Source organism: Elephas maximus, chromosome 3 (assembly GCF_024166365.1).
Source record: "Elephas maximus indicus isolate mEleMax1 chromosome 3, mEleMax1 primary haplotype, whole genome shotgun sequence".
NCBI lineage: Eukaryota > Metazoa > Chordata > Mammalia > Proboscidea > Elephantidae > Elephas > Elephas maximus.
This window is the reverse complement of record NC_064821.1, coordinates 151,439,086-151,464,048: the sequence shown is the minus strand read 5'-3', so window position 1 is coordinate 151,464,048 and position 24,963 is coordinate 151,439,086. Positions and strand designations below refer to the sequence as shown.

The following is a 24,963-nucleotide window of genomic DNA, read 5'->3' as shown; positions in this document are numbered from 1 at the left end:
GGTCAAACGAGAAATCACAAGGAAAATTACAAAATACTTTGAGATGAATGAAAACGAAAATACAACGTATCAAAACTTATGGGATGAAGCAAAAGCAGTGCTCAGAGGTAAACTCAGAACTGTAAAAGCCTATATTAAAACAAAAAGAAAGCTGCTTGGACCATGATCACAATAGAGGGTCTCAGACAGTGCGGGAGAAAAATACAGAGAAAAATTCAAATTCATTAAAAAAAAAAAAAAAGACCAGGCTTACTAGTCTGATAGAGACTGGAAGAATCCCTGAGACTAGGCCCTTAGTCATTCCTCTAACTTGGATCTGAAGCCACTCTTGGATGTCATCTTTCAGTCAAATAATAGGTAGGCCTATAAAATAAACAATAACACCTGTGTAGAAAGTGCACCATAGAACAATCAACTAAATAAGACAAAATGGCCAACGTTAGCCCAAAGGCAAAGATAAGAAGGCAGGAAGGGGCAAGAAAACTGGACGAATGGGAACAGGGAACTCAGGGTAGAAATGAGAAGGGTGTTGGCACCTTGCAGGGATTGCAACCTATGTCACAGAACACTTTGTGTATAGACTACTGAATTGGAAACTAGTTTGCTCTGTAAACTTTCATCTAGAGCACAATTTAAAAAAAAAAAAGATGAAAGACCTCAAATCAATAACCTAACTTTATACCTTAAGCAACTAGAAAAAGAAGAGCAAACTAAATCCAAAGCTAGCAGAAGGAAGGAACTAATAAAGACTAGAGCAGAGATAAATGAAATAGAAAACAAATACAGAAAATTAACAAAACCAAAAGTTGTTCCTTTGAACAAATCAACCAAACTGACAACCCTTTAGTTAGACTGGAAACCCTGGTGGCATAGTGGTTAAGTGCTACGTTTGCTAACCAAGACGTTGCCAGTTTGAATCTGCCAGGTGCTCCTTGGAAACCCTATGGGGCAGTTCTACTCTGTCCTATGGGGTTGCTATGAGTCGGAACTGACTTGACAGCAGTGGGTTTGGGCTTTTTTTGTTTTGTTTTGTTTTAATTAAACTAAGGAAAAAAAGACAGAAGACTCAAATTACTTAAATCAGAAATGAAAGTATGGACATTATTACCTGAGTAGCAGAAATAGGGTTGTAAGACTTCGAACAATTTACACCAACAAATTAATAACCTAGATGAAATGGATGAATGCCTAGAAACACATATAGTACCAAAAATGACTCATGAAGAAAAAGAAAATCTCAACAGACCTATAACAAGTAGAGGCTGACTCAGTAATCAAAAACCTCCAAACAAAAAAGCCCAGAACCAAGTGGTTTCACTAATGAATTCTATTAAACATTGAAAGAACACCAATCAAATTCTTCCAAAACATAGGAGGAATACTCCTAGCTCATTCTGAGGCCAGCATTATCCCAATATCAAAACCATATACTCCACAAAAAAAGAAAACTACAAATCATTATTTCTTATGAATACAGATGCAAACTCAACAAAATACTAGCACACCATATCTAGCAGCATATTAAAAGGATTATACACCATGACCAAGTGGGATTTATCCAGGAACGCAAGGGTAGTTCAACATGCAAAAATCAATCTATGTCATAAAAAACTATGTTAATAGAATGAAGGGGGAAAAAAAAACATGATAACCTCAATAGATGCAGAAAAAGCATTTGACAAAATCCAACACTCTTCCGTGATAAAAACATTCACCAAACTAGGAATAGAAAGGAACTCAACCTGATAAAGGACATCTATGAAAAACCCACAGGTAACATCACACTTAATGGGCAAACACTGGAAGTCTTCCCATTAAAATCAGCAACAAAATGTCTGCTCTTGTTACTTCTATTCAACATTGTACCAGAAGTGCTAGACAGGGAAAGTAAACATGAAAAAAAAAATGTATCCAGACTGAAAAGAAATAATGAAAATCTCTATTTACAGATGACATAATCTTACACATAGAAGACCCTAAAGAATCCACAAAAAGCTGCTAGAACTAATAAACAAGTTCAGCAGTCACAGAATACAAGATCAATATATGAGAATCAGTTGTATTTCTATATACTGTTGTTGTTAGGTGTTGTCAAGTCTATTTCTATACACTAGCAATAAAAAATCTGAAAATGAAATTAAGACAACAATTGCATTTACAATACCATCAAAAAGAATAAAATACTTAGGAATAAATTTAACCAAAGAAGTGCAAGATTGGTACACTAAAAACTACAAAACATTGTTGATGAAAATTAAAGATAAATGGAAAGACATCACATGTTCACAGATTAGAAGACTTAATATTAAGACAGCAAGACACCCCAAAGTGATGGACAGACTTAATGGCATTCCTATCTAACCCCCAATGGCCTTTCTGTAGTCAATGGAGAAAAGATCACCTTTTCAACAGATGGTGCTAGAACAATGAGACATCCATAAGCAAAAAAAAATGAACCTCAATCCAAGTCTTAACAACTTATACAAAATTAACTCAAAATGGATCATGGATTCAAATGTAAAATGCAAAACTATAAAACTTTTAGTTATAAATTTTTAGGGGGAAAAATGGCATTTGAGATCAAGGGTAAAAAGTTCTTATACCTGACATCAAAAGCACGATCTTATTATCTTGTCATGCTTTTAAGTCATTGAACCAATAAGTGGTTCAATCTACAATCACCATAGGTAGAGTGAGATAAAGTGACTTCCTAGGGTCTGTGTTACCTTAAGTGAGAGGGAGGATTTGAGCTGAACTTTCAAGGATGAGTTAATTTTCAAGAGTAGAGATGAATCGGGGATGAGATTCATAAGGAAGATAATGAGTAAAAGTGAAAGTATAAGATTTTTTAAATAACAGTGATTAAATCAGGCTGCAGCAAAACACTTATTAAAAAAAACAAATAAAAAAATTTAAAATACACTTATTAAATAAAATAAAATAAAAATACTACGGAATAAACTGTTCAAGTAGACCAGAACATGAATTTGAAAGCTTCTGAATAATACCCAAGAATTAAAACTTATCCACAAGGAATTGTTGATTTTTTTGAGCAAGTATGTAATATAATCACAGCAGCTTCCTGAAGTTGAATCAAATGGTGTTACACAAATGAAATGAAGTGAGCAAAGAAATGTCAACTCAGAGATGACTGCAATAGACAGTGCAAACAAAATTAAGAGCACTGGGAATGGAAAAAAAGATAAACATATGGTATACTGCCAAAGGAAAAGCAAAAAGACCTAGTAACTGACTAACCTGTAAGACTAGGCCCGATGACAAGAGAATGGTGAGCTCACCAGCAGAAAAGCAATAGTTTTTGAAAACAAAGGTGACTAATTCAGTTTTAGACATGGTGATATCAAAATACACAAGTGAAAATGTCCAACAATCACCTGATTAAGTCTTTAATTAAGACATGTTTCAATAAAGTCAGTAAAAATGTTCTGATTAGAGAGAGAAATGTGTCTGCTGGAGGGAAGGGTTGTACGGAAGGAAGGCAGTATAACCATGATCTGTTACAGAGTAATGGAAGGAGGAAAACAGTAGTTAAACGAAAGCACCTGTTAAGCAAAAGTTAAGAATTAGACACTTTTTAGGAACTATTTTGCCACTGAAGTCATCTGACTATAAATAAATTTTGATTATATAAATGCTGATTTCCCAACAAATATATAGAGTACGTCTGTGCCAATAACTGAATATACAATGGTGAACAAGATAGGCAAGGTCTTGCTCTCATATGCCTTTTATCCTACTGATTTGCTGAACTGTGATTAACCTAAAGATTTGATGATCATTTTAACTAATTAAAAACTAATAACCTAACTAATAACCTTGTAATTCAGGTTACAAAGTATTTACATTATCAAATATTATTGGTATTCAGCTACTACGAATCAGACACTATTAACATAAATCTAGGATTTTAACCCATTTTTATGCCCTTAGCTATTCAAGCATTTTTGGTAAGACTCTTATCATCAGAAGTATGATTAATTATTCATTAATGGCATTAATTCTTGTTAAACCAACAACCAACAGAGGCCAAAATCTCTAATATAAACATCAGCTCATAAATCTATATGGAATAAGTCATTTTTTAATAATCTTCAGGTCAACTGAATAATTTACAAACATTTTTTGTAATACCTTAGAGACAGTAGAACAGAAAATGTGTTTGTGAGATATTATGAAGACGTATTAATTCTGACGGCTCTCAGATCTCTTCCTTAAGTTATACATTTGTACTATCCAACTGTCACCTGACGTTTCTACTCAGATGTCTTTAAATACTTCAAGCTTAATGTATCTAAAGCTTAACTCTTGTTCTCTCCAACCCTGCTTCTTCTCCCAAGTTCCTACCTGTGAATACAGAGCTACTACCCAGGCCAGAAACATGAATATCATCATTAACTCATCCCTTATTCTCCGATCCAGGCTCTACTACAATCAATCACCAAAGCTGATTTATTTTGTTATCTAAATCTCCTCAAATACAACCACATCTCTCTATCTCCAATGCCATCACTCTAAAGTCAGGCCAGCATCCTCTCCTTGCTAACTGGTCACCCTGAAGCCAATCTAGTTCCCCCCATCTGTTCTCCACATTTTAAGTCGAAATATTTTCTAAAACACAGATCTGATCATGTCACTTCCTCACATTTAAACCCCTTCAATGGTGTCTCATTATTCTTTAAACCCAAAATGGTTTATAAGACCTTCAATAAAATAGCTGCAGTCCCACTCTCTGGTCTTATCTCTTGACACTTAGCCACTCCCCCGATCCCCACCCCTATGTTGAGCTCTACACTGAAGACATGCCATATTTCTTTCAGTTCCACCAATCTTCCACCCCTTCTCTTACCTCTGATATTTTGCACATGTGGTTTCCTCTGCAAAAAGCAGACCTTCCTCAACTTTTTATCTAGATAAATCACTAACAGATCCTCAAAGTATAAATGTCATTTCTATGCTCCTTCTGACATACAGTTTCCAAGGAGCAGCTGGTGGATTCGAACAGCTGACCTTTTGGTTAGCAAAGAAGCTCTTAACTACTGTGCTACCAAGGCTCCATATTTCTATTAGATTTCTATTAGGTCATTCAATAAATTACATGCCAATTATGGGAGGTGTAAACGGTTAACATGGTCCTTGCTAACCCAAAGGTTGGAGGTTTGAGTCCACTCAGAGGTGCCTCGGAAGAACAGTCTGGTGACCTACTTCTGAAAAATCAGTCATTGAAAACCATACGAAACACAGTTCTACTATGACACATATGAGGTCACCATAAGTCAGAGTCGACAAATCAGCAACTGGTTTTATGAGTAAAGCACAGACCTAGGTGCTTTGCTGCTGTTAGTTACCATTGAATGGATTTCAACTCATGACAACCCCGTGGGTGCAGAGTAGAACTGCTCCATAGGGTTATCTAGGCTGTGACCTTTCAGAAGCAGACCATCAGACCTGTCTTCTGAGGCACCTCTGGGTGGGTTCAAACTGCCAACTTTTCGGGTAGCAGTCAGGCACTTAACCATTTGCACAAATGTGCTTAGATGTATTTTAATAAAAATGCGTGGACCTTGCCTTCCTGGAACACAGACTACGTCTATCACACCTGACTGCAATACCACATTTAGTCATCCTTCTTTCCTCCTCAGACTAGTAACTAATATCAAGTACAAGCTAAAATCAATTTAACTATAATACTCATTTCATAAAATGTTAAAAATAAATCGAACATTAAACAACTGAGAACCTATCATGTAATAGGTAGGCCTATGGTCCTCAGCCCAGCTGGAATACCCTAAAAAGTTTCAAATATTTGCCTCAATGTTCATCTCAAAAGAACAGTAGACAAGAGCTCAGAAGAGTTGAGTTCTAATTCTGTCTTTGCAATTACCTGTGGTCTTAGGCTGGCTAATCTAGAGAAGCAAAACCAGTGAAACCCATATATATAAACAGAGAGAGAGTCAATTCAGCTCAGCTGTGGAGGCTGGCAAGTCCCAAATCCATGCGTCATGTGTCAGGCTGGGGGATTCTCCTGACTCACGTGCTTGGAGAAGCTGACAAACCTAAAACTGGCAGATGAGAAGTCACGCTGCTGGCTCACAGGGCTGCAGGGGCTGGCAAATCCCAAAATCTGTAGGTTAGACAACAGGCTGCTGGCACATGACCCAAGAACCAAAGGTCAGATGGTGACAAGTTAGATACAGAATCCAGAACAAGAGTGAGCCTTGCTGGAACAACCATTTATATACTACAGGCAGGCCACACCACCAAGGAAACTCCCCTTTCAACTGATTGGCTGCTCATGGTGCATCTTATCATGGAGGCTGATGGACGTGCTCTTCTCCTGGCACTACTTTCTTGGTGGTATGAGATCCCCTTGTCACTCTGCTTGCTTCTCTGTGTTATATCTCAAAAGAGATAGGCTTAAAAGTAGATTGAGTCCTGCCTCATTAACGTTTAACTGCTACTATTCCCATCTCATTAACATCATAAAGACAGGATTTACAACACATAGGAAAATCATATCAGACAACAAAAGGTGGACAATCACACAATACTGTGAATCATGGCTTAGTCAAGTTGACAGATATTTTGGGGGGACACAATTCAATCCATGATAGAGGTGATTACATTATATCAGATCTCATTATGGAGGTGATTAACATTGTATCAGCTCTCATCATATAGGTGACTGACTATATTATATTGCTGTTACTGTTGTTGTTAGGTGCCCTCGAATCGGTACCTACTCATAGCAACCCACTATACAACAGAACAAAACACTGCCAAGGGTCCTGTGCCATCCTCACAATCGCTGCTATGCTTGAGCCCATCATTGAAGTCAATGTGTCAATCCATCTCGTTGAGGGTCTTCCTGTCTTTTGCTGACCCTCTACTTTCCCAATAACCATGATGTCCTTCTCCAGGGACTGGTCCCTCCTGATAACATGTCCAAAGTACATGAGGTGAAGTCTCACTACTCTCACTTCTAAGGAACATTCTAGCTGTACTTCTTCCAAGACACACTTGTTCGTTCCTCTGGCAGTCCACGGTGTATTCAATACTCTTCACTAACACCATAATTCAAAGGTATCAGTTCTTCTTTGGGCCTCCTTATTTATTGTCCAGCTTTAGAATGCATATGAGGCAACTGAAAATACCATGGCCTGGGTCAGGTACACCTTAGTCCCAGAAGTGACATCTTGGCTTTTTAACACTTTAAAGTGGTCTTTTACAGGACATTTGCTCAATGCAATATATCATTTGATTTCTTGTCTGCTGCTTCCATGGGCATTGATTATGCATCCAAGTAAAATGAAACTCATGACAACTTCAGTATTTTCTGTATTTATCATGATATTGCTTATTGGTTCAGTTGTGAGGATTTTTGTTTTCTATATTACATTACATATTTTGTTTTTTATATTAGATTACGGAAGAGCAATCAGTCCAATGTCCGCCAAACCACTGAAAAGTATAGCCTAGCCAAGGTGACACATAACATTAACCATCACATCCACCTAACATTAAACAAGTCACTTGTTATTTCTGACTCTTATATCCATAAACGTGATGTTGTAATATTTAAATTAAAGATCACTATGGAAACCCGGGTGGTGGTTAAGAGCTACGGGTGCTAACCAAAAGGTTGGTAGTTCAAATCCACCAGGCACTCCTTGGAAACTCTATGAGGCAGTTCTACTCTGTCCTACAGGGTCGCTATGAGCTGAAATCGACTCGATGGCAACACATTTGGTTTTATGGAGTCTCTCAGAAAACAATTTATTTCTTGATAAGTTCAAAATCCCACTTGTTTAAACAGTCTGAAAAACAGAACAAGGAAAACGGTTCAAATGGTGAGTTCCTAAGCTATAGAAAAATGTAAACTTTAATCCGTTTAAGAAAATGCCAGGAACCTTAGTTAGCAACATGGACATCCAGTTAAATGATACTAAAGTGAAAGCTTTAGTTCAAGCCCCTTCTGCCCGTATTTTCCCAAGGTCATCCTCCAATCAAAATTCTATTCTTTCCTTCAGTGCCCAACTCAAATCTTTCCTTCTATGATGCCTTTCCTGATCTCTTCCTTAAAAATTCCCTCCTGAATCTTACCATATTATACACACCTGACAGTATTTTGTTCACCACTTTATAACAGTATGGCACTTTATAACAGCACAGCACTGAGAATTCTAAGCGTCAATGCATCCTTAACATACACCATAGTGCCTGGAACATTGCTGTTGTTGTTAGGTGCCATCGAGCCAGCTCCAATGCATAGTGATCCTATATACAACAGAAACACTGCCTAATCCTGGGCCATCCTCACCATCATTGTTATGCCTGGACCCATTGCTACAGCCACTGTGTCAATCTATCTCATTGAGGGCCTTCCTCTTTTTCACTGACCCTCTACTTTACCAAGCATGATGTCCTTCTCCAGGGACTGATCCCTCCTGATAACATGTCCAAGGTTATGTGAGACACAGTCTCATCATGCCTACTTCTAAAAAGTATTCTGGTTGTACTTCTTCCAAGACAAATGTATTCGTTCCTCTGGCAGTCCATGGTACATTGAATATTCTTCATCAACAATACAATTAATAGGCTTCAATTCTTCGTCTTTTCCTATTCATTGTCCAGCTTTCGAATGCTTATGAGGCGACTGAAAATACCACGGCTTGCTGACAGAGACTGGAGAAACCCCGAGAGTTTGGCCCCTAGAAACTCTTTTAGCTCAGTGATGAAGTCACTCCTGAGGTTCACCCCTCATCCAAAGATCAGACAGGCCCATAAAACAGAACGAAAATAAAGGGGCACACCAGCCCAGGAGCAAGGACTAGAAGGCATGAGGGGACAGGAAAGCTGGTAATAGGGAATCCAGGGTCGAGAAGCTAGAGTGTTGACAAGGCATGGGATTGTTAACCAATGACATAAAACAATATGTATACTAACTGTTCAACGAGAGGTTCTGTAAACCTTCATCTAAAGTACAATAAAAAAGAAAATATCATGGCCTGGGTCACACAGACTTTACTCTTCAAGGTGACATCCTTGCTTTTTAGCAGTTTAAAGAGGTCTTTTGCAGCAAATTTACCCAACGCAATGCGTCATTTGACTTCTTGGCTGCTGCTTCCATGGGTGTCGATTGTGGATCCAAGAAAAATGATATCCTTGACAACTTCAATCTTTTCTGTTTATCATGATGCTGCTTAATGGTCCAGTTGTGAGGATTTTTGTTTTCTTTACGTTGAGGTGTAATCCATACTAAAGGCTGTGGTCTTTGATCTTCATCAGTAAGTGCTTCAAGTCCTCTTCATTTTCAGCAAACAAAGTTATGTCACCTGTGCAACGCAGTTGTTAATGAGTCTTCCTCCAATCCTGATGCCCCATTCTTCTTCATATAGTCCAGCTTCTTGGATTATTTGCTCAGCATACAGATTCCAAGTACAGGGAAAGGATACAACCCTGACACACACCTTTCCTGACTTTAAACCACACAGTAGCCCCTTGTTCTGTCTGAATGACTGCCTCTTAATCCATGTACAGTTTCTTCATGAGCACAATTAAGTGTTCTGGAATTCCCATTCTCTACAATGTTACCCATAATTTGCTATGATCCACATAGTCGAATGCCTTAGCATAGTCAATAAAACACTTCTTGTGTTTTATTTATTTATTTCTGGTATTCTCTGCTTTTAGCCAGGATCCATCTGACATCAACAATGATATCCCTGGTTCCACATCCTCTTCTAAATCTGGCTTACTTTCTGGCAGTTCCTTGTCAATATACTGCTGCCGCCGCTTTTGACTGATCTTCAGCAAAACTTGAGTTGCATGTGATATTAATAACATTGTTTCATGATTTCTACTTTTGGTTGGATCACCTTTCTTGGGAATAGGCATAAATATGGATCTCTTCCAGTCGGTTGGCCAGGTAGCTGTCTTCCAAATTTCTTGACATAGACAAGTGAGCACTTTCAGCACTGCATCTGCTTGTTGAAACATCTCAAACTATCATGGCCTGGGTCACACTATAACACAGTTTGTAAGTAAAAACTATTACTAAGTATTAGGTTAATGAAGTCTAAATTAATAGCAAGCTGCTAAAAGTTTGTTATTTCTTGCCCTCAAGCATTAGAATGCTTTCCTTGTTTGTGACTTTTTTTGACTGCCCTTACTGTGTATGACAATTTTTAGTCTCAGATCCAGCTTTAAACTCAATAAACTTATTTTGAAATTCTTTAATTCTAGAAACTACTAAATTTAAGACCAGAAAAAAGAAAGTTAGCTTGTAGCAAACTATAAAGAAATTTACAAGGAAGTATTTATCCTAATTAAATAGTATGGGGGTGAAGGGGAAGAAATCAAATAACTGGGTTATTTAGTATTAAATAATTTTGAGTGTAATATATAAACATGAAAGTATGTTAATTTATGGATTTCATAGTAAAGAAGAAAAATCTTCGCAAATTATATATTCTGCAGTGGAATACAAGTTATAAGGGTGAAGGGTGAAAATTCAAATCTGAGGAATGCCACAATTAAAGAAATGTAAAATAAATACCATTTTTCACTGATTAGACTGGCAAAGATTAAAACGTTGGCTACTATTTAGCAGAATGTGGGGAAACAGACACTCTAAATAAACTGCCAATGGGTATAATAAATAGTAAAACCTATTTGCAATTTTGCAATACATATCAGAAATTAAAGTGCACATGTCCTTTGATCCAGCTACCCACTGCTATAAATTATACTATAGACACTCAAACACTCCAAATGACATTGTCAAGAATATTTATTGCAGCATTGCTTATAAAGCAAAAAAAGTGAGATTTACCCAGATACCTATCAATAAGAAAACATGCAGGACATCTAGGTTCAATACCCCACCAATGAACCCCATGTGCAACCAACACCTGTCTCAGTGGAGGTTTGTGTGTTGCTATGACGCTGAGCAATTTTCAGCAGAGCATACACACTAAGACAAAGAAGAAAAGCCTGGCAATCTATTTCTGAAAATCAGCCAATAAAAACCCTACAGATCACAATGGTCAGATCTGCAACCTATCGTAGGGACGGTGCAGAACCAGGCAGCGCTTCATTCCATTGTGCATGGGGTCACCATGAGTCAGGGGCCAGTGCTACCAATAACATACATGGGGAAAATATCCAAGATACTTTGGTTAATGAACATATTATTAAATAAATACTGATGACATACCAGCTGTTTTCAGTAGCTTAGCAGTAGTAAAGTGCTTGTTGGGTGGGGAGAGTCCTACTTTTTACTTTAAACATTTCTGTGCTATTTGCTTATACATATAAGCACAGGTGACTCTTATTAAAAATATTTGAAAGTACTAAATGTTACTTGGCAGTACAGTTGAAAAAAGGTCAAATGTACACTGTGCAACCTCATCTAGAACCAAGAACAAATAATTTGATTAATTACAAATGTTTTTTGTGCTACAACAAAGGGCAGTGTATCTACATGCTATTAAAGAAACTGAAGCACAGGGAAGTTAATCTGGAAATTAGGCTAATAAGATAATAAATAAGATAAACATTTATTAAGAACTTCAAAAGCATGGCTGCAGGATTCTAAAAAATGAAAAAGGTCAGCAGCAGTTGCCTGTGTGAAATACTAAAGTTCAAAATGAAGAAGAGCCTGAAACTGAGATATACCTATCAGCCTCTGAGAAGAAAAGCTAGTCTTAAATCTTTTAGTAACTTATAAATCAGGCAGTCCCAAGGTTAAATTTCCCTGGATCCTCAAATCTTATCAACAAGAAAACTAAAGACTTAACATCCAGGATGAAATAAAAGAAGGCACTGAGGTTCGACATTAGGGAAGAAACTGTCTAAGAAAATCCTGGTAGGGAGACAGAGGACCTGCATGAGATGCAGTCAGTGTCCAACATTTATGGCAGAACTGCAGAAAGGAAAAGCAATAAATTGATCCCAATGGGGTTGGGCCTCTCCCCGCTTTGGACTTGGTACAAGGCAATCAAGTTTTAGGCATAAAAATCCTCAAGTGCCTACTATAGCCAACCCAACTAGCCAAATTTCAACTACGGAAGAAGAAAACTAGTAAAAAATGCTTTGAAACAGCGAGCACTTTATTTCTTAAGAAAGCATATTGCTTGTATAAACAAAAAACCAAACGCGCTGCCACCGAGTCAATTCTGACTCATTAGCGACCCTATAGGACAGAGTAGAACTGCCCCACAGTTTCCAAGGAGTGCCCGGTGGATTCAAATTGCTTATATGTATATATCAGATCTATAACAATAAAACAATAAATACTTCTCAGCTAACAGCAAGCTTCCTAACCTATAGGAATGTTATCACAATTCCAGAGTCTGATTCTTCAATTTCTTCCTCTATCCACTCAGTTTTCTACCCACAAGGAAATGAGAAAAAGTTTTCTTCATTTCTTACAGATTTAACCAGTCACCCTAATCGTCTACTTCTATTAATCTAACACATCTTTTAAAAGGATAACTAGTATAAACTCACAAATACTATTTATAGCAACCACTCTAAATTCGACAACATGGACTAATGCCTTCACTTGGAAGCTGAGATGAAAATCAGCAATGACAGTCTTCTTTAAGGTCTGGGCTAAGAACATTACTAGCAGTGTGCCCGCAGTCCATGACTTACGAGGTATTCAAATTACAGCAAACCACTTATGACCATCCGTTTTGTTTTTGTTTTGTACATCTTATCATTAGTAATATGTACTACATACAATGTATTAAAATATATTTGTAAGTTTATATGTAATGTTTCCAACTCCCAAAGACAAATAAAGATTGGGTTTATAGAGATATTTATAATAAAAGGCAATAATAACGGAAAAAAAAAAAAAAAAAAACCCAAGTAGAGGTATTCAACTTACATCAGAACTGACCGACAGAGTCAATGGAAGGGAACTCCGTTGTAAATTAGAGACCACCTTTTTTACAATTGGATTCAAAAAAGATTTTGGTGATATTTTATTTCTCTTACCAAAATACTTAAAACATTGCCTCTGGATTGCCCTTACCAGCTCTTTCCTATAGCCCAACAGCAACTGAAGTACAACGGTTCCCAGCCCATTCCAACCAGCATTCTGAATCTTTGAGAGAAAAGAATTCTGCTTGTTGATCTATGTATTAAACATTCAGAACACATAAAGTGTCTGGGCACTGTGCTACTAAGATAAATACGACATGGATGATGTCTGCTTTAAAAGGGCTTAGTCTAGTAAAAAACTACAAAAGTATGGACAGGCCTGGCTCCAAGGCTGAGGTGATGCTTGAGGAGATAAACTGACAACTAGAAGGAAGGTCACTGGAAGCTGGGGAGGGCAGGGAAGTGGGAGAATGACAACATATACATGGGGCTATATCTAGGAGTAGGAAACATTACACTTAGTTTACTCAGAGAACTCTAAGCACTGTGGCGTAACTGCAGTGAGATAATTATATGCCATGGTACAGAGCTTATGTTTTATTCTGCAGGTAATAGGGAAATATAAAGGGGATAAGTAGAGGAAGAAAAGCATTATAAAGAAGATGGCAAGTGAGGCCAGGTACTTACACAATTCAATAATCAAAATTATAGAGAATGGATAAAAAATCTGTGGTATGTTCATACAATGAAATATTACTCAGCAATAGTAATGAACTACTGATAAACTCACATCATGGATAACCTCAGAAACATTATGCTGAATGAAAAGAGCCAGACACAAAAGTGCATACCATACAATTTTATATATATGAAGTTCAAGAACAGGCAAAACTATGCTGAGACTATTCAGGAAGATGCTCACCTCAGGGAGAAACGATATTGGATTGGAAAGGGAAGAGCATGAGGAGTTTTCTGGGATGATAAAAATATTGTGTATCTTAATCTGGAAGGTAGTTACAAGCGTCAACATATACATAAAAAGTCATTCAGCTCTATACTTAAAATTTTATGAATTTTACCACATGTGAATTATACATTTATCATCAAAATGCTCCTTAAAAGTGAAGATGGCAAGACTTTGGCTCACTTACTTTGGACAGGTCTTGAAGAAAGACCAATCATTAAAAGGACATCACGCTTGATAAAGTTAAGGGTCAGCAAAAACAAAAACTGTCAATGAGATGGGGACTGACCCAACAACAGCAACAGTGGACTCAAATATACCAATGATAATAAAGATGGCACAGGACTGAGAAATGTTTCTTTCTGTTATGTATACATAAGATCACCATGAGTAAGAGCTGACTGGATGGCAAGTAACAGCTGACTGGATGTCAACTAACAATGACAACAAATTATACATTAAAACAAGACAAACAAAAACCCTACATATTCAGCTAGCAAACAAAATCTCTGTTAAGACCTTAAAGTACAAAGTCTGGCCTCTTCTCTCCTTTAGAAAGATATATGGATAAGTGTTCTTTATAATAACTGCTGTAAAAATATTCTTTCAAAAAAAAAATAATAACCTACTATAAATCAAAAAAATTAAGATTTTTCTACACAGCAATACCTGCCTCGTAGGAAGTAAGATGAGGACTAATAAGGTATGACAAGCAATTTAAAGTGCAATAAGTATTCTTCGGATGGTTACTACTGCTACTAGTACTACTGTAAGGAGCCCTGGTAGCACATTAGTTAAAATACTCACCAACTAACCAAAAGGTTGGTGGTTCAAACCCACCAGTGGCTCCACAGGAAAAAAGACCCAGCACGCTGCTCCTGTAAAGGTTATAGCCTAGGAAACAAACCCAAGGGGTAGTTCTACTCTGTCCTACAGGTCACTCTGGGTTGGAATCAACTCAACTGCAAACAACAGCACTACTACGACATAATAGCAATAGAAGGGGAGCTCTGCTTCAAAGTATGCCTAACCACAACTGAGACTGTAGTCAAGCAGACTGCACATCACTGTCTACTTGACTATAGCTTTTCTCATTCTAGGCTTTTTTTAAAAAAAATTAAAATCAGCAAGTTTTGACAGCTGAAACATGTGGTCAGATTTCAGAAAGACCAAATTAACTGTAACTTTACCAAAGTATTCATTTTAATCAGCTAATACCCTGAAGCCATGTTCTCTTACCAATAAATAGCAAATGTGTTTTAACATTTCAATAGCTTATATGATTAAAAAAACATTCTTTTACATACCAGACCGGAAGTACATGATTACAATTCAATTTTCTAAAAGTCAACAGTCTTGCAAATTAAAGCTAATTAGAATGCTACGTTAGAAAAGCCATTCAGCAAAGATGCCCACAAGAAAAACATTCAATTTTTTACAATTCTGAACACCATTTTAACAGAAAGAAGTCACTATTTGGCAAATTTAATCCACGTGTGGAAGTGTTCCATTAACAGACTATTCATGTGCTATGATCCACTAAGGAGAGAACAATGAAGCAATCAAGCACATCTCTTACGGCACTCGTTTCTGAGTGGTTAAACCAAACACCATCTTGATTTTCTAACATGTTAAAATATTCATTGAAAACTTGTTTAAGTCAGTTAACCTCAACATAAATGAAGGAAAACTAAGAGTAGCCTCATAATTTGATAGCTGTATTTTTACTGCCACCAAATCCACTGCACCAAGTGTGTCAAAAAGTCGATTCTTCATATTTTAAAATTTTAAAAACACATTGATCTGGACTTGAAGGCATTTTTTATTCTTTTTAAAAACCCACGATGTTTGTACTTTCCTACTTTATTATATAACATTTAACACATTAATCTACTTACCTAGGTTTTGTTTTATTAACATCTCGCTGCAAGAATAATCTCATTCGAAATTAAATCAAACCTGGAAAAAGAACACATGTAAAGACCATCACTTAATTTTTTTGTTCAGGTGTGAATGACTACGACTATTACAGCTATGATACACTACTCTTTCAAATTAAAAACTGCAAATTTAATTATTTTCTAGATATAAAATCTATCTGAAAAAAGGTTTAACTAAAACAATTTTAAAATCAGAAAATACTGCTAAATACTTTTTTTTTTTTAGGGAAACTAACCTATCCAAATAAGAAACTTAAACTTTCTAATTCTTTTTAAAAATCTACAATAACTGTTTTCATTAATTTTAGTAGCATAGCAATGTAATAATTACAATCAATATTTGTTAATAAAATATACACTTTTCTAGCCCAGTGTTTATTATTATTATGTACATACCAAAAAATATACCAGTAAAACCGAAGACAAAAAAGATACAGTACGAGATGGCACAAAAATATACACTAAAAATAATCATAATAATAGCTAACATTTATCAAGTACTTAATAAATGCCAACCAAAAAACAAACCAAATTCTTTGTCAACGAGTCAATTCTGACTCATAGCAACTCTACAGGACGGAGCAGAATTTTACCCATAAGGTTTCCAAGGCTGTAATCTTTAGGAAGACAGGCTGTCACATCTTTCTCCCATGGAGTGGCTAGTGGGTTTGAACCTCCAACCTTTCAGTTAGCAGCTGAGCGCTAAACCACTAGTTCCCCCCTCCCCCGCCGCCACGAGGGCCCCTCCTCGTAAATGCCAGGCACTGTTAGAGAATATCATACACAGATACCTTCTTGCTTCCTAAATTAGTTCTCAACAAGGAGGCTTCTACTTTAACAATCCACTGAAAATGTACCTGCCAAAAATCTACTACCCTACTAATTTTACCACACTGCACAAATTCTGAAAACTCATTATGTCCTACCCTGAACCTGGCATATCTCCTTTGCCTACCTCAAACTGACTTGTTAGTTTTCTGAGTTCTTTCTTCTCAAAAAAATGGTACCACTAGCTCCTTTACATTTCCTAATTTTGTCCTTTCCCCATTATCTACTGCCATTCTCACCTAGATTACTATAATTTTGATCCTTTCAGACTCACCGTCATCTCAAGTTAATCCTTCGCATAACTATGAGTAACCATTTTATAAGTTTTCCTGATATGTCACAAGTTTCAAGTCCCTCAGTATTATATTCATCAACCTCAGAATAAAATCAGAATTCCTTAGCAAGACATTTTATGATCTCAATTTATCTACCTTTGTCCAACCACAACTCTCCCATTCTCTCCATATTTCTACCACACTAAACCCCAAAACAAAAAACCTCTTTAATTCCTAAAACAGCCCTCATGGTCTCTCAGCTTTCACACCTTTTTACATGCTGTTTCTCCTACCTACAACTACCTTCTGCCTCTTTTTAACTTTGCTAACACCTTTTTACTATCCTTCAATATTTAGCTCAGTCACTCTGGCAGATCCTTCTTTAATCCTTTAAACTGTGTAAAACTGTGTTTCCGAGTTGCTATAGCAACTAATGATAGTTCTATATTAACCCTTTCCATTGTTTATTAGATTTTTTTGAACTTGAGTGTGGACACATTGAGGACAAGAAGTCATTTCCCTCATTTCAGCACTCATAACAATGTAGGCTGAGTGAGGGATTAGAGATTTTATGTCGTGTACCAAAATGTACTTAAGGATACAGAAGAGATTAGCAAGTCTAATTCAGGTTGGCAAGCTTAATTCACATTTTCGAGGACTGGAGAAAAAAAAATTGATATCATTTCTGGATCCAGTAACCAAAACCGAAAACCAAACCCAGTGCTGTCGAGTCGATTCCGACTCATAGTGACCCTATAGGGGGGAGCAGAACTGCCCCATAGAGTTTCCAAGCAGCACCTGGCGGATTCGAACTGCCAACCTTTTGGTTAGCAGCTATAGCAGTTAACCACTACGCCACCAGGGTTTCCGATCCAGTAATATTACTTCATTAAATAACTACATCTAAGTAAAAATACAACCGATAAAAACCAACTTGCTGCAAACTTTTAAGTGAATTAATTAAGTTCATGGATTATCAGTACCAATATTTTGTTACTTAATGTTTCCATAGATCTACAATAAAAAAGATTGTTGACTAGAAATCCTAAACCAATTTTACTACCAGGAAGGAGTTGGGGAGAAGGCATATTTGGTTTTAGTACTAACACTGTCAACAATCTAGAACAGTGGTTCTCAAACTTCAGCTTGCATCAGAATCACCTGGAAGGCTTGTTATACACAGACAGCTTGGCCCCACCCCAGAGTTTCTAATTCAGCAGGTCTAGATTGGTGCCTGAAAAATTCTGCATTTCTAATAAATCCCTAAAATGATGCTGATGCTACTAGTTCAGGGCACACTAAGAAACACAGAGCTAGAGTTTTCTGTATGATGTCTAGAAGAGATAAGTATATTCTCTCTGCTACCCACTGCCACCAACCCCTACCCACCCAGAATTGGACACTGGGATCTGTTACAAACTAAACCATAAATCAAAGTGAGGATACTAACAGCCAACTATGAGTGTGACAGGCTGAAAAGTGGTCCCCAAAATATCCCTGTCCTAATCCAGAATCTGTGAATGTTACTTTCTTGTTACTGTTGTTACATGCCGTCGAGTCACTTCCATCTCACAGGGACCCTATGCACAACAGAATGAAACACTGCCCGGTCCTGCGCCACCCTTACAATCATTGTTATGCTGGAGCCCATTGTTGCAGCCGCTGTGTCAATTCACCTTATTGAGAGTCTTCCTCTTTTCTGCTGTATTTTACTAAGCATGATGTCCTTCTCCAGGGACTGACCCCTCCTGACAACATGTCCAAAGTATGTAAGACACAGTCTCTCCATCCTTGCTTCTAAGGAACATTCTGGTTGCTTTATATGGCCAAAAAAAAAAAAGTCTTTGCACATGTGATTAAAGATCTTGAGATGGAGAGTTGGATTATCTACACAGATCCTAAATGTACCTAGTAAGAGGGAGGCAGATGGAGATTTGACTACACACATAAGAGAACATGATATGATGATGGAACACAGAGTTTTAAAGATGCTGGCCTTCAAGACTGTAGTGATACATCCACAAGCCAAGAACGCTGTCAGCCACCAGTAGCAGGAAGGGGCAAGGAAGGGACTCTCCTCTAGAACCTCTGAGGGTATGTGACTCTGCCAATACCTTGATTTTGCCCCAGTGACACTAATTTCAAACTTAGGACCTCCAGAACTCTGTGAGAACAGGTTTGTTGTTTTCAGCCACCAGTTTATGGTAAAATTTGTTACAACAGCTATAGGAAACTAGAGGACAGCAAGTTCTCAAGGAGATAAATAACAAACAACCCCCCCACATGAATACATATACAAAAATCACATTGCATTATACAAACATCATATACAAACTTGCATATACAAACATCACACACACACACACACAGAGTAACATAACTTTGACTTCGGTTGTTTTCATTTTTTTATCTTGCTCTGCTCTTAGTTATACCTCAAAATCTGAAACCAACTTTAAATTCCATTTGTTGTCCAAATACTCAAACTAGCACATTTTAAGCAATACATTAAAAAAGGGGGGGGGGGATATAATAAGGAAATCTGGCAAGAATTACTTTTCAATCTATACCTAAAATGTATAATATAATGGGGATTTTGTTTAGGTGAGTGCTGGAAAGTGGGTTTGGAATAGGAGAAAACACTTAAAATAAATGGTATATCTTGTTTTACCTCAGTAGGATTTTAAGGGAACACCTACATACTAAAGTTTCAAATATATCCTTCTAAAAATCCATAACCCCAGTCTAAATTATGATAAAAATATCAAATTCCAGCAGAAGGGAATCCTACAATATACCTGAATAGTACTTCTCAAAACTGTCAAGGTCATCAAAAACAAGTAAAGTCTCGCGCAGCCTAAGGAGACATGATAACTAAATAATGTATCCTAGACAGGATTCTGGAACAGGAAATAACATGTAAGAACTAAGGGATTCTGAATAAACTATAGTCTTCAGTTAATAATAATATAACAATACTGGTTGCTCAATTGTAACAAACGTACCACACTAATGTAAGACGTCAATAACAGGGAAACCTGGGGAGGTGGGGGTGAGAGAGAGAAGATACGGGAACTCTGTATTATCTACTCAAATTTTCTGTAAATACAAAACTGGTCTAAAAATAATCCATTATTAAAAAAAAATACATTGAAGAGGCATCAACATATTTTAAAAACAAAGACTGACAATTCAGAAAAGGCTTCAAATTAATCAAAAAGCTTGAATGATACATCAAAAATAAGTACAAGTGCCAAAATGGAGTAAAAGGGACTGGGGTTTGCTTCCCATCTCAAAAGACTAACAAACCAGAAAAAATATATGAAACAACAGTTTTCAGCTATTAGATGTCAGGCAACCAAGGACAGTGACCTTGAAAGAAGGGAAACAAACGAAGGGAGCCCATACTGCCCTAGAGGAAGTACAGACCCTTGCCTATGAAAGAGGAACCCAGACAAGGCCTTGTGGACTCCCTGGGTTGAGGAGACTAAGCTGGAAGCTCAAAAAGGCCAAGGTGGCTAAGAATCACAAAGTATAGGAGGGAAGACAGCTGCAAAAAGAGAAGACATCAGAGATCTACAAAAGATTTTCCTCAAGTTTCTGTTTGGAACAATCCTGTATGGAAACTACCCAAGGCCAAGGAAAACCAAACCCATTGCTGTCGAGTCAATTCTGACTCATAGTGACCCTGTAGGACAGAGTAGAACTGATCCCATAGGGTTTCCATACAGAAGCAGACTGCCACACCTTACTCCTGAGGGGTAGCTGGTGAGTTTCAACTGCTGACCTTTTAGTTAGCAGCCGAGATGAGAAGGAATATTGCTGTAGTCTCATACAGAGCCAGAAACAGCGCTTGTTCCCTTCAGACAGAATGGAAAACTTTGTAATTCAGGGAGGAATGCTTACAGTAGTAGAAAGGTCTTGCCTCCGTAGACAGGGAAAAGTAACTACAGACTAAATGCTGTTTTTAAAAGACAGATCCAAAAGGGGAATGCAGGCAGGAGGGAAGGATTACAAAGTGGCACCAGGAAACTTTTAGAAGTAATAAATATAATCATTATCTTGCTTATGGTGGTGGATTCCACAGAGCATATGTATGTCAAAACTTACCAAACTGCAAACTTTAAATATATGCACTTTACTGTATATTAATTATACAAAAAAAATCTGTTTTTAAAAACTCAATCAAAACCCCGTGCCGTCGAATCAATTCCAACTCACAGTGACCCTATAGTAAGAAAAAACAACCCAATTACAAAATGGGCAGAAGATCTGAAGCAACACTTTACCAAAGATATATGAATGAAAAGCACACAGAAGATGCCCAGCATCATCTGTCGTTGTTGTTAGTTGCCTTTGAGTTGGTCCCCGACTCATGCTGACCCCATGCACAATGGAACAAAATACTGCCTGGTCCTGTGCCTTCCCCATGATTCATTGTGGATTAAACCCTTGTGCTCCACAGGGTTTCCATCGGCTGATTTTCAGAAGCAGATAGGCGGATCTTTTTTCCTAGCCTGACTTAGTCTGGAAACTTCCTTGAAACCTGCCCAGCATCATAGCAACACACAAGCCTCCACTGACAGACGGTAGTGGCTGAACATGAGGTGCATCGGCCAGGAATTGAACCAAGGTCTTCCACACAGAAAGCTAGAATTCGAACACTAAACCACCAATGCCCATCTGTTGTTGATGTTAGGTGCCGCTGAGTCAGTTCCAGCTTGTAGTGACCCTATGTGCAACAGAACGAAACACTGCCCAGTCCTGCGCCATCCTCACAATCCTTGCTACATTTGAGCCCAGTGTTGCAACCACTGTGTCAATCCATCTCATTTAGGGTCATCTGTCATTAGGGAAGTAGAAATTAAAACCACTAAGAAATATTACACATCTGTAAGAACAGCTAAAATTAGTAAGATCAACCATACCAAGAGTTGCCAGACATGTGAAGGGACTGAAACTGTCATACACTCGTATGGGAAGATATATACACAACCACTTTGGAAAAGAGTTTCGCTATTTCTTAAAATGTCAAATATACAAAACCACATAAACCAGCAACTCCGCTCCTATGTATTTATCCAAAGAAATGAAATCATATGTCCATACAAAGACTGTACACAAATGCTCTCGGCACCTTTACTTGTAATAGTCAAAAATTCGGGAGGAGGGGAATGTCCATTAACATTTGAATAGGGAAATTGTACTACATCCTTACAATGGAACATGTATGAATGAAGCAATGACACACACAACATGCATGAATCTTAAAATAATTACATCGAACAAAAGAAGCCAACAGAGTACATACTACAAAATTTCATCTATAAAAAATGCAAACTCATCTATAAATGACAGAAAGCAGATCAGGCAATGCCTGGGCATGGTGGGGTGAGTAATAGCAAAGTATTACAAAGGGGCACAAGGAAACTAGAGGGTGACGGGTATGTTAATTATCTTGATTGTGGTGATGATTTCACAGGTTTATAGAAATGTCAAATCTGTTCAAATTGCACATTTTAAGCATGTGTGATTATTATCTATCAATTATATTTTAATAAACCTTTACAAATTCATAATATGCAAAAATAATAAACTTGGGGGAAAATAAAGTCAAATCTCAAATTTAAAAAGTTTGGTTATAAATGATAATGTTCTTTTTGCGGACACAGTAAGAACATTATCACTTATAACCAAAAGAAGGAAGGTACAAAGATACATCTTTCAACAGCCTACAACTGGTAATTAAATGTATGAATTATTAATACTTCCAAAATGCAACCTGACATGCCTTATGAAAGAAATGTAACAGAGTCATTTGGACTACCTGAAAGATAGATATACATGATTTATACTTGCCCCAATTTCTATACAAAAACAAAACATCCAGTGAAATATAAGGGGGTTCAGAACTAAAAAAACCTTGAAAATTAATCTGATTCTATAGATTGAATCAAAAGGTCTGTTTGCAAAAATAACCCCAATTCTGTACCACTCCCTTATCCATGCATTTGGAAATGAGGCTTTGCAGTTTCTACCAAGAGATGGCGCCTTTTCCCCACTCTCTTAACTGTGGGATTGACTTTATAAAAAAGACCATTAGAATGATGTCAATGTCAGTTTGTCAGTTCTAGCCTCAGCCTAAAGAGACCTTGGAAGATTCAGCTCTCTCTTGAAACCTTGTCACTACAATGAGAACAAGCCCTAAGTCACCTGCTGGAGGATCAGACACTGTATGTAGGACATCCCAGATATCTCAACCACAGCAGCTTACAGCCTACAGACCAGCCTACAGCCATGGAAGTGCTCAGCTGTTAACTGAAAGGTTGGCGGTTTGAATTTACCCAGCAGTTCCATGGGAGAAAGGCCCAGTACTCTGCTCCTGTAAAGATTATGGCCTAAATTCACATAAAAAGACCAAATTTAATGGTCTGACAGAGTCTGGAGAAATCCCTGAACTATGGCCCCTGGGTGCTCTGCTAACCTGGAACTGATACCATTCTGGAAGCCCACTCTTCAGACAAAGATTAGACAGGCCTATAAAAGAAAAGAATTAATACACGTGAAGAACGTGCTTCTTAGTTCAATCAAATACATGAGACCAAATGGGCACTTCCTGTCCAAAAACAGCATGAGAACGCAGGAAGGAAAATGAACTAGATGAAGGGACACAGGGAATACAAGGTGGAAAGGGGTACCATGCTGTCACGTTGCAGGGGTTGCAACCAATGACACAAAACAATTTATGAATACATTTCTGAATGAGAAATTAACTTGAGCTGTAAACTTTCACCTAAGCATAATAAAAAAAGAATACAGCCTAGAAAACTCTATCGGACAGTTCTACTCTGTCACATGGGGTCATTATGAGTTGAAATCAACTAACTGGCACCTAAAAACAACATCAAAATGATAAAACTTTTGAGGCGGGGCCAAGAAGGCAGAGTAGTCAGATGCTTCCCTTGATCCCTCTTACAACACAGACCCGAAAGAACAAGTGAAACGATTATCTTTTTGACAAGCTAGGAGTCTAGAACATCAAAGACAAAGTTAGAAAACAAATTGAACGGCAGGCGAAGGGAGAGAAGATTCAGAAGCAGAGAAGAGTTGCCAGACCTGAATCGCTGGGAACCCTCAGGCACCATTTCTAGGAGCAACGGCGGCAGGCTGGTGGCGGCAGGCTGGTGGTAGCATTTGGCTGCAGTTTCCTCAGGGATAAAGAGCCAGCCACACAGCCTACTCACACTGCCGGAACCAGCAAAGAACGGCACTCAGCAAAAGCTAAATACTTCCATATATTTTACCGTGCCCCCAGACCCCAAGCTGGCTTCACTGGCTGTTGATTTCCCTGGGACTGAGATAGGTCCTGCTGAGTGGCCTGAGCCATTCTCCCAGCCTTGGAGAAGGAATAAATTCACAACTGGGGAAAAAGATAATCTGCCAGCTCCACTAACCTGGGGAGCTCAGGACAGAATCGGCTCCTGTCCCGGCATAAATGGTCCGTGGACTCTGAATACCTTTCCCCCCTGCATGGACCTCTACAGGCCTATTTCTGGACAAGAGGCCCTTGATTGCAGACTGCAACTGTTTCAGCTGTGCGGTGGAGAAGTGAGCGTTTGATGTTTGACACGGCTTTACCTTTTGAACGGGGTCCTCACCAAGCCGTATCGGGGGCTTAAGGACTGGTGGCTCCACTCAGGTCACCCAGCCACCTGTGACAGGGGTCCAAGGGTAACTGGTACATCCCAGTCCTTACAACCAAAAGCACTTGGTGCCCATGGTCCATCTGCAGAAGCCACCCGTGTGCTCCAGGGAACAGGGACACGCTTTCCTCACGCTTGGGTGATGGTTGTCAGCCCCCTGCCTTGTTCAGAGCATGATCTCCTGCTGCAACCAGATACCAGTACCTACACCAATCACCCCTGCTCCTCTAGGACTGTACGACTGAGCCTGTACCACACACTTGGTGACCAACTACCTGGACACGTGAGCTAAATTCATACAAGAAGGGTGAATGGACTCCTAGACTGATACACCTGGTAACACC

The 24,963-nt window shown here is 38.1% G+C and overlaps 1 protein-coding gene across 7 annotated transcripts in view; it reads right to left on the bottom strand.

Moving 5' to 3' along the window:
• Positions 1–24,963, bottom strand: part of ZNF644 (zinc finger protein 644) — a 134,147-nt gene that overhangs the window by 73,781 nt on the left and 35,403 nt on the right. For all 7 annotated transcript variants that reach the window (XM_049879838.1, XM_049879837.1, XM_049879834.1 and 4 more), the window contains one exon: positions 15,775–15,835. In XM_049879838.1, coding sequence (XP_049735795.1) covers positions 15,775–15,796 — 22 coding nt within the window. In that variant the 5' untranslated portion in view covers positions 15,797–15,835. The remainder of the gene's footprint in view (positions 1–15,774; positions 15,836–24,963) is intronic.